Genomic DNA, 11017 nt, shown 5'->3' with positions numbered 1-11017 from the left:
GAGTGTAGGAGCTGGAATGAACTCTGCTACCCCCAGCATACAGGGACTGCAGCCTTGAAGTATGAGGAGCAACATTAAAAGTGACTAAATACAGTTCCCTGGGGCCTATAGAGCATGCACTCCCCATCCCAGCCCTACCATTACTTAGGGGAGTGATGAACCCTGTGCTTCTCCCAGAGCAAGTCTAAAACCAAAGAGAATCCCTGGGCTTCTCTCCTCCCTGGCTCATTTCAGAAGCGTCAACTCAGACTCTTCCTTTGAATCTCCCTGCTCTGAGCATGGAGCTCTACTGGGATCTCCAAGCATTTTGATACTTCACCAAAAGGAAGAAAGAAAAAGGAGACAAATATGCTCATTTCTGTGCAACAACATCCATGCTCTTTTATTTTCACCTCAATAGAAGGTCAAGTTCAACACGTAATTTTTTCAGCTAAGACATATAACATTCAGCAGATGAGGAGAGAACTGGAATTAAAACCCAGATTTAGGGGGCGCCTGGGAAGCCTCTGCCTTCAGCTCAGGTTGTGATCTCAGGGTCCTGGGATCAAGCCCCTGCATCAGGCTCTCTGCTCAGCGGGGAGCCTGCTTCCTCCTCTCTCCTCTCTCTCTGCCTGCCTCTCCACCTACTTGTGATCTCTCTGTGTCAAATAAATAGATAAAATCTTTAGGAAAAAAAAAAAGAACCCAGATTTATGACTTCCGATTGATGCATTTTTCACTGCCATATACTGCCTTCTTAAAACTGCATTTCTATACCTCAATGGTGGCAATGGTCACCTCCAGGTTACAGGATTAAAGGTGATTGTTAATGTTCTTTTGCTTATATATTTGCCTGATTTTTCTACAATGACTCTACCTTAATTGAAAAAACAAACAAACAAACAAACCCACCTGGGTGCCTCAGTGACTCAGCCAGTTAAGCATGACTGAGGGTCCTGAGATCAAGCCCCACACTGGGCTTCACACTGGGTGTGGAGCCTGCTTCAGATTCTCTCCCCTCTCCCTATGCCACTTTCTCACCCCTGCTCACGTGCTCTCTATAAAACAAAAGGAAAAAAAAACCCAGCTAAACCTAAATTTTAAAATAAGCAATTCCTTCATAAGGCAGGATTAAGCCTTTTTCCAAATTGCTTTCATCCTCAAATCTTAGCCCCTGCAAATCTCTCAATAATAAGAAGCAATCTGAACTATTGTCATGCTCAAGGACAGAGAGAGATTTAATTTTTCTGGAATTAAGTGAACTTGAGAAGAAGGAGGTATTTGGATAGGAGGGAGGGATTGGAGACAGTGCTATAACCTGGGCATAAATTCTCCCCCTCTCTTCCGGGGCCATTGCTGGCATACAGGTGCTGCCTCTCTGTCCCTTGACATTGCTTATACTATAAGGACTGATGATTATGCAGAACACTGTGATGTCAGCATGGTTCATGCTGAGTTGATGAACTTCCTTCCCCCTTAGCACAACTGCCATGCCCCCCAAAACTATTTCAGTACCTACTGCAATAAACCCCAATCCACGTGTGGGTCCAGGGCATGCCTCACATTCCCTCTACCTTTTTCCTCCACCATCCCTCTGCTCTATTTTCATTACCTTTTTTTCCATCCTCTCTGCTTTATACTCAGCTTCCTATTACCCAATACCTAGGACTCTGTCTTCTGAGGTGCATTAGACACAAGTGGAGTAACAGATAAATGAAGCTGATGGTCTAAGTCACATTAAAATAAAATGGCCAACACCAACTCAGAAGTGTCACTCACTCAACAGTGTCTGCATTTTAAGGATTTGACTTTAATCCCTTGTACGAGTTAGGGATGAGTCCTGGGAGCAAAGTGATATGAAATATGAATTTCTTATGGCCACTAGACCTTACAGATTTGTAGTGGAGAAGTCTAGGGAGGGCTGCTATGAAATGAGGCTGGAGGTCATTTCAACATGGCAGCAGTCAGGAGGAAGAATCCTGCAGCAAGTTAGGGAAGAGCAAGGACAGACCGAAACCTATGAGAACAAAGTGGAGCCTGTGTCTGCCTCTTGCCACCTCATACTTCACTGGCAAGTGACTCTCCGAAAAAGCTGGTGCCCGGACTCTAAGAGAAGCGAAGGGAGCTATGGGCGTGGTTGCTGCCCATGCCAAGGAGATGAGACAACAGATCAGGAACAGAATGCAGGAGCTGCAGGAGCACCTGGCACCCTACACCTTCAGGGTGTGCTTGGGTTGCTCCTTCAGTTCTGCCTTCACATGCTCATATCAATCTCTCCTGTAGCCAACCCAACCTGGAACCATAGAAGGAAGGGCATTCCAGGAAATACAGCTTAAGCTCGGTGAAGCTGACCCACTACTAACCCACCACAGTCCCTGAAAATCAATGATCAAAAGATAGCTTTTCAGATCCATTTATTGGCCACTAGAGATGCTGATGCGGGGGTAGGGGCACAGATGGAGATGTGAAGAAGTAAGAAGAGGAGATGAAGGGAGGTTTCTTGGGGATCTTCAGAATGTGTCTGTAAAAGAAAAGCTAGATTGGTGCTAGGTGTGTAATATATGGTCACATATCCCAATGTTTATAAATGTAGGTGTTCAGAAAGAAAACCCTAGAACTGGACCAAAGTTATGTCTGAATGGCCAGGCTACCTTGGGATACGACAGCAACTCTTACCCCTATCCCATGCCCCTTTCTCTTCATTTGAGTGCTGGGCAGCACACGGGCAGGAAGCCATGGGAGAAAGGGACAGGTGTGCACAGGTGTGGACCCTTCTCAAGGGCCACAGAGAGGAACCTCTAAAAGCACATTCACAAGCTTCCTTCTCTGGCAGAAGTCAGTTGGTTCCCAATGTACCAGAATGGAATGGAACAATGAGGTTTTACACCACCAAAGGCGTAGGCTTGTGTCAAGAAACATTTCCTCTGTGGGGGAGCACTGGGTGGGGTGAGATGATAAAAGATGGTGGAAGGCAATTCTTTTCAAAGGCCAGAACTTGAAGTGCCCCCAGGAGGTGCGGACTTGCGCAAATTTTGCTCTTGTCTCCTTTGTTAGGCATATCTGTAGTTCAATGGGAACCTTTATTGGTCATGTGTACCCAGGGCTATTTCTAATCTTATATGGACTGTATCAGGCAATAGTAGTCTCCAAAGCTGTGATATTCAAAGACTCTCTGCTGGACCCTTCATGCCATCCTAGGAAGAAGGGAAGATGGGCCAGCCTATGGAAGATATGCCACGGAGGTGTGCTGAAGATGGTGATTGGCTCCATCTTGATAGCTTATGAGATCCGTTGCATTAAAGGAGGGTTGATACTGATGAACAGACTGTTGCCACCAACATTTATGTACCCCAAAGAGTGGCAGCATCTCACCATGTTCATCCTCCTCACCCTCAACGGCTGTGTAGATGTCATGAGCAAGAACTTGCTACCTCAGAGGTGTGTGCTTCTAGAAAAAGGTTCCCTGGCCCTGACCTTCTACGTGTTCCTGCTGCTCTTGACGTCACATGTCCAGGACTCAACAGGGATAGAGCTTCAGATACATTGTCTGCTCATCTTGCTGGTGTTCCTGTTGATGCTGGTGTTGACTGTAGAGCTGTGGACTCCTGACACGTTTCACCTCCTGCTGATTGAGACTTTCCTGTTTCTGATGATGGGTTCCTGGCTGATACAGGCAGGCTTTATTCTCTACAAGCCAGTCACTGGCTACCCATGGCAGGATGATGACATCAGCGACATCATGTTTATCACCACCTTCTTCTGTTGGCATGTGATGATCAATGCTTTGTGTCTGCTGGGAATCTATGGCATCTCTTCCCTTTGGCATCATTGTTACCATCCCAGCTTGAAGCTGATGGGATCCAAAGAAGCTCCGTATCACAAGGGCACTGTAGGACCCCTCTACAAATTACTGCAGGAAGTGGAGCAATCAGAAAGTGATGACCAGGCTCTTCTCCTTTCAGAAAGCTCTTCCTGAGACAGCTTAGGATGCTCGGGACATTGTCCACCCATCTTCCTCCACGCAGGTTCTCTCAGTCATGTGCACTGGACCCTTTTTGGTACCAAGTGAAGATAATGGCCATGAAGGACACAGCTGGTCTCCATCTGCTGGCACATCTGCTGCCCTTGAATGTCTAATTGCTGAGGAGATGAGGAGAGAAGGGCCTGAGAAAGGGACACTGATGGGATTGGTGGGGTGGTAGGGAGAGCACCAGAGGAGTAGGTGAGTGTGCAAGAGAAGCCAGGGATTGGAGGTGGGGAACGCGGATGAGATAGAAGAGAGGCTTTCAAAGGAAGGAGAGCAGAGTCGTGCCTTCACCAGCTACTTCTCCAGGGACAAGTGACTGCCTTTCACCTGAGACTATAATGATTTCTCACAATCCAAAACTGGAATCATTGAAGTCTCATCCTGATATAGAAAAGTGGGTACTTCAATTTGTTCACCAAAGTGGCACCATCACGTGGAAGTAATACAAACAGAATTTAGAATTAATTTATACTTGTTGAAAGTATGCTTTGTATCCCCCCTCCCACTTCTAAGGACTGCCTTCATTTCAAATCCGAATTGAGACTTTATCAATGTTTTAATTTAGTAACACTTCAAATGTGCAGAATTCAAAGGCTTAGTACTTCTTCAGATTCCTATTTTATTACTCCGGTTCCAGTCAAAGCTTACCTATTTCCCTATCACCACCTTTACACGTGTTATTTCCTCAATTGTACCCTTGGGTCTTTGCAAATTTCACTCCCTTGCATCTCACAGAAAGCCATCGGACAATCACATGTTGTTTGGTACCCAGCATAAAACCAACCTCACCCTCACCCCACTCAGTACCCTCCAGGAAACCCTCTCCAAGAACTCTTACTGACTCCTTTGTTCTGGAACTCTTAGGTGCTTATACGAAATACACTTTATTAAGCTGTTCATATAGCTGATACATTGTGCTTTTGTACTATCTCTGAAATCACCTCTTTTGGGGAGGTTTTTCTCACCACCTAAAGACTCCTAAAGGGTAAGGACTTCGCCAGATCCAAGTGACAAACTTTCCTGTACATGCACAGGGTAGGTAGTATAGGTGATGCTTAATAAAGGCTTATTTGCTTCCAGAATCTCCGCCTACCCCTGTTTCTTCTAAATGTTTTTCAAGACAGGTGCAGGGTTCTGCGAAACTTCGGGAAACACCAACAGTCCTAAAGCCTGAGTCATGTCCTTAGTAATGGGCCCACTCTCTTCCTCGTTCCTGGGATAACAAAATCCACCAAGCTATTTCTAAATTGTTTACTCTGTTATTGCTTGTTAATCCTCAAAAGTGTTTCTATAAGGAACTTCCAGAAAACCGAGACTCAGAAGGTTGACTTAGATCCACTACAAAGCAAGACAGGAATTCGAATACAGGTGTGTCTGACTCACGCCAGTGGCTCAGTGTCCTCTGGGCTACAGTGACTTTGCTAACAGCAACGGTGAAAGAAGTGATCCTCAAACTGAATTTTTTTGAAAAAAAGAGAAAAGGAGAAAAGGGAGGAAGGAAGGAAGAAAAATGGTCACCCAGAAGGCCCAGCTGGAACAAGTGGCACCCTATAAGTACTCCAGATGTCCCCTAAAGGCATGTCTATGTCAGATTTCTGTCCACCACCCAGTACCCCCACCCTGGCCTCCCCTGGGAGTGAGAGTCTGGCAGACTCTCAGCTTCTGGCTGGGTCTTGAATTTCTGGGCTCAGATCCGAGGGAGGGCTGAGGATAAGACTTGTTCGGAACCACATTTTCTGATCCTTGCCATTCCTCCTTTAACTCTTGGGTTCTAGACTCTTCAATCACTCTTCATGGCGGACATCCTTTTCTCTTTACCTCTTGCACACACTGGTGGGCGATGAGGAAAAAGCACCAAACATTCTTAAGTGGCTCTTTCCTAGTTATTTGAAAACTAATTTTATAATAAAGAAACCACTGGTAATCAGTTCATACTCCCAACACAGTATCTCCTAGATGTCAGTGTAGGTAGTAAACTTGCATGTCATTAATTTACTATATTGGAGATAACACAGAGGCCCTCCCCTTGCAGGCCAGTGGAGGGGGCGGGAATTGCCACTCCTAAGCTTTGGGGATATTCTTCACAAAATTACACCAGAGGGCGCTAGGATCACACCGCCCCAGCCAAGCCTCCGGCTCTCCAACGTGTAAACAAGTCTCCCAGAACTGGTTTAAAAGAAGTGGGGGGAGGGGATAGGAGGTCAGGGAAAATAAGGAACTAAGTCTAAGTATTGCCCAAGCAAGCATCCAGAGAACATATCCCAGGGTTGTTTCCCATTAAAATCTGGCACGTGAACGGGAAGCAACACAGGGTTTCAAATCAAGGAATGGGACAGAGGGTAGAAGGCAGGACTGGGGAACCCATGGAGGTGATCTCTGGGAAAAGAACTGACTGAAGGACACACTCTGCTCCAAGCAAATTTTCTTTCTTTTTACCATGATGCTAAATTTCCTAAGCTTTTGTTTCCATTTATTTATTAACGTATAATGTATTATTAGCCCCAGGGGTACAGGTCTGTGAATCTCCAGGTTTATACTCTTCACAGCACTCGCCATAACACATACCTTCCCCAATGTCCATAACCCCACCACCCTCTCCCTACCCCCACAGCCCTGTTTGTTTCCCTAAGCTTTTAAAAATAAGCTTCACCAATGTTCCAATCAATCTGGAGAAGAGAGGCCATACATATATTAAGAATAAGGAACAAGATTTACTATGAAAATCCCAGATTCATGAAATAATGAAACAGGGGACAGATGATCAAATAGGCAAAATGGTCTCCAAAGATTCCTTTAAAGAGAAGCTGACATAAAGTATCCCCCTCCCTTTGTTATTCGCAAAGAGTATATAGAATGTCCACTATGTGGGAGACACTGGACAAGCCACCCTGTAGGATTCAGGTAGACTGGCTGGCGCCCTCAGCAAGCGCTCTGCTCAGTGGGACCGAAAGGGATTGCAAGGGTGTGGCCGTGGGGGCCCAGGAAAGCACCCACAGCAGACTGGAGGAAGGAAAACAGAAAAGGCTCCCAAGGGAGTTGCACCTGGGAAGTGCACTTGGCTGTGAAGTACCGCCCTAGGGTGACTTCAGCAAGCTACTGCAGGTTATGGGGGCCTTGGCCTTCTCATCTTTCAGAAGGATGTGCAGATTAGTTCCAGAAGTGCACGGCTTTAATTTTCTCAGTAGGACTTATTTCCCCACGGTGTTAGCGAAGATGAACTTAACTCCGCAGGTTCCTATTGGAGTAAGATTAGGAGGAGGGCTCAAGCCCAACGAAACTTCCATCGTAACACACACTTTGGGAAATGTAGTGTTCCCTATATTCGAGTGATTTCAAGGGACCTTCAACAAACCTAAATGAGGCTAAAGAACAGATAGCTGAGACATGAGCTTCTCAGTTTCCTAACCTGAGTTTAAAAGAATATCAAACAATCAGTCTGGGGCCATCCCAGCCTGGACACACACCCCATCTCGAGGAATCTGGGAAGCTCCGCCGGGTCAGGCCTGGTTAGTACTTGGATGGGAGACTATCAAATCACCAGGAAGGCTATAAAGAGCAACTCTTCTGTGTTCAGTGTTCGGTACTGAATTGAAGGAAAACCTGGTCTTTCCTTCCTTATTTATGGGGAGTGAAATTGGAAAGCTTGGCGAATGGCAGCTTCTCCCCAGAATTTGGTTTAAGAGTTATGATATCAACTTCCAAGGCTGTTTGTTTTGTTCTTTTTGTTTTCTTCTCGTTTTAAGATTATACTATGGTCTATTCTTTGGGAAAGAACTGTTTTATTTATTTATTTATTTATTTATTTATTTTTTAAAAGCATAGTTTATAATTCTGGGTTGGGTTTCCAGGGTGTTCCTCAAGTCTGGGTCTCAGCTGTGTTTTTTGAGCCTGAGCTAAGAGTTTTGTTGAATGCTTATTGAAATCATTCAAATCATCCAAACTGCCTGTTGAAGGGTTGATTATGTTTGAGCCCTACCCCCAATCCCGTCTATGATGAGTGCAAGACAACCACAGAGACCCTGGGAAGGCACTTCCAGACCACTAGATTAAGAACTTTACAGGGTTCCTGGGTGGATGGGTTGGGTAATCATCTGCCTTTGGCTCAGGTTGTGATCCTAGGGCCCTGGGCTCTCTGCTCAGTGGGGAGCCTGCTTCTCCCTCTCTATTTGCCTGCTGCTCCGCTGGCTTGGGTGCTGTCTCTCACTCTCCAGTAAATAAAAATCTTCAAGAGCTTTACAACTGGCAAGTGGAAATCTATCCTTTAGGAGAAAGAGAGAGAAACTGAGAGAAGAGCTCACAGACAAAGCCCACCCAAGACAAGGCCTTGATTACAGGTAGCAGGACAACAGAAGGGGAGCTCTTAGTCCCTAGCCCTTCCTGTAGATTCAGAGCAAAAAATGTTTACCTGTAATACTGCTCTCCCACGCCCTCACCTGTTGGACATAGCTACCTTATTCTAAGAGAGAAAAACCTGACTTCAAAGCATATGTAATAGAACCCCCCCATCAGCTCTGATACTCAGTGTACCAAGAGACGGAACAGTTCACCAGTTCAAGCATGCTAATGTTCTTTTATGGAGAGGGTGGAAAATGGAGGCGAGTAGCAATTTAGGGAAGGGGGAAGAGGACAAAGGCCAGCAGACACAGCCAAGTCAAACTGAATGGCACAGGCAGTCCTCCTTTTAACTTCTCTAAAAGTACAGTCTGAGTTTCTGGGGGCGAACCAGTTAGCTTCTTCTGCTTTTTCTTCCCCCTCATACTCTTTAAAGCTTCTCTGATCAGTCCCCAGACTCATTTGGGCCCTCACTGGGCTGGTTTTAGTAAGTAGGGGGCCGACCAAGGACAAGGCCTCTTGTTCCTTCCTGAAAGACTCAGTGGTCATGTATTACGTTTTTAACCCTCACCCAGTATGCCTCTGGTCACATGAATGGTTCAAAGCAAATCCATTTGCATTCCCGGAAAAGCAGCTCAAAGCACATGTTTTCTTGATGGTGCCGCCGTCTTTTCTGTGTGATCAACAAACATCACTTATTGAACACTCACTCCGGCCACTACTGGGATGGAGCAGTTCTTCAAGGCAGTGAAGATCCCTAGCCAGTGAAACCACAGAGCAAAATATAATCCCATAAGTTTTAAAAATTGCATTTATTTCTTGCTATCGCGTTTTCTATTATGCTTGCCACCTGCATCTCAGAAGCTGGCAGTGCGGAGTTCAGGAGAAGGCTCTGGTTTTTGCTGAGGCAGTTGGGCAACTGAAAACTACCATCTTTTAAAATAAAAACATTACCTTTCCTCTCTCCCATTTCCCCTCAACTCAGGACTGAGTCAGAATGTTGTACTTCATGGGTTGTTATGGGGAAAGAAAGAATCCAATCTCTTTGGATTACCTTGACCTATAATAATTATAATTACTGTTTTCCAAGTTTACCATATGCATCTAGTGTATGTGCTTATCAGAAGGAATCCTTAAAATACAGTTACAACAGTTAACAGTTATCTCTATTATGTGGGCAAGAAAACTGTGGTTTCACGTGGATGAGAAAGCTAACACAAAGCTGGTAAGACGTGAAGCCTGGATTTGAACGGGTGTTTGTATGACATGAACCCCAGCCTTTAAACATATTGTAATACTTCAACATACAGCACTCAAACTCAAGATGGAACCTCTTAAGGGTTTGCAAGGAACTCTACCCAGTGCAGAATGTCACCTGTCTGAAATATACCAAAATCTCCTTTGAGGTGAAATTTGCATCTGTCCCTTGAAAGCACTACAGTGTCAGACACTCTGAAAGGATGGTGACCAGAGAAGCCAAGTTATGTGTGTGTGGTAACATTTCTTTTCCATAATTGTGGTACGAAAAATAACCACAAGAACAAACTTCTTCCCTTCCTCTTCCAAAGGCAAAGAAGCTTGACTTCCTGGTCTTCAAACAGAAAATTCTCCAAGTCTCAAACCTGGGGCTCCTGAAAGATGCAATAAAGACTAGACACCATCAGGGGGATTTCAGGCAAGAAAAAAATACTCAAGCAAGGGCACTGGTAGCAATGAAAATATGGCAGGTGTGCGGGCATTGCGTGTGTCTTTCTCTATACTATACAGTTATTATATACCTGTTGACAAGCATGTATTTCAAGATTGTGTTCACAGACACATTTTCTCAAACATCATAGCAAGGCTGACAGGAGGAAGGTGTACCGATTCGAATTTTCCAGATTAAAAAGAAGACGCGTTAAGTTCCTTGAAAAGGAAACCAAAGCATTACTTTCAAACATTCTAAAATTTGGACGTACCCTGGGCTTCCGGTGGGGGGGGGGGGCACGCGAAGACCTCACTTTTCTTTCAGCTGCCTTTGGGGAACAGTTGGCACCCAGAATTTCAGATCTGGTGGGCGGCTCTAAAGGTCCTTTATTTGCAGATGAGGAAGCCCGGGCCCAGAGCGTCGCTGAGAGACTAGTCTCGGAGTGTCCGAGGCAGAATCTGACAGGTCCCCTAACCGTTGCTGTGCCCGCCCGGATCCTCTCCAGGGCAGGACCTAAGCACAGCGTGTGGTTGACTGAAGGGAGAACACACACTGCTGTTCCCTTCCCCAGCCCCACGGCGAGGGCAGGCGGGCGGGCGGGCGGGCGCGCTGCAGGCCCGGCTCCCGCGGGCCCTCGCCGGGCCGCCCTCTCGGTGCCCCACCACCGCCCCGGCCGCGGCCCCCGCTCCCGCACCGCGCCTCAAACCAGACGCCAGCGCCGAGGAGGGCTGCAGGTTCTCTAACAACAAAAGGCAAAACGACATCCCCGGGGATCAGAACGTCCTTAGGGAGCCTTGGGGTCTGCGGTGGGACCTCGAAAAAGACAGGCCTCTCCTGCAAAACTATCCAACCTGAAGGCGGCAGGGGCGGAGGCCGGGCGGTGTGCGGGGCGCCTCGCTCGGGCCCGGGGGTGGGGCCTGTGGGGACGGTCCCGGGCCCGCGGTGGGCGCGCCAGGGCTAGCGGCAGCCGGGGCAGGCGGGGTCCTTCCTGG

At 46.6% G+C, this 11017-nt stretch overlaps 1 protein-coding gene across 1 annotated transcript; it reads left to right on the top strand.

Moving 5' to 3' along the window:
- The first annotated feature begins 2404 nt into the window (after positions 1 to 2404).
- On the top strand, positions 2405 to 4285 carry TEDDM1 (transmembrane epididymal protein 1). The gene has a single exon (XM_082702864.1). It carries the CDS (start codon positions 3050 to 3052, stop codon positions 3953 to 3955), a length of 906 nt encoding a protein of 301 aa, XP_082558990.1. The 5' UTR covers positions 2405 to 3049; the 3' UTR covers positions 3956 to 4285.
- The last annotated feature ends 6732 nt before the right edge of the window (positions 4286 to 11017 follow it).

The sequence above is a fragment of the Mustela nivalis genome, assembly GCF_964662115.1.
Source record: "Mustela nivalis genome assembly, chromosome: 16".
In the NCBI taxonomy this organism is placed as follows: Eukaryota; Metazoa; Chordata; class Mammalia; order Carnivora; family Mustelidae; genus Mustela; species Mustela nivalis.
Note: the sequence above shows the minus strand (reverse complement) of the source record. Positions and strands in the feature narration are given on the sequence as shown.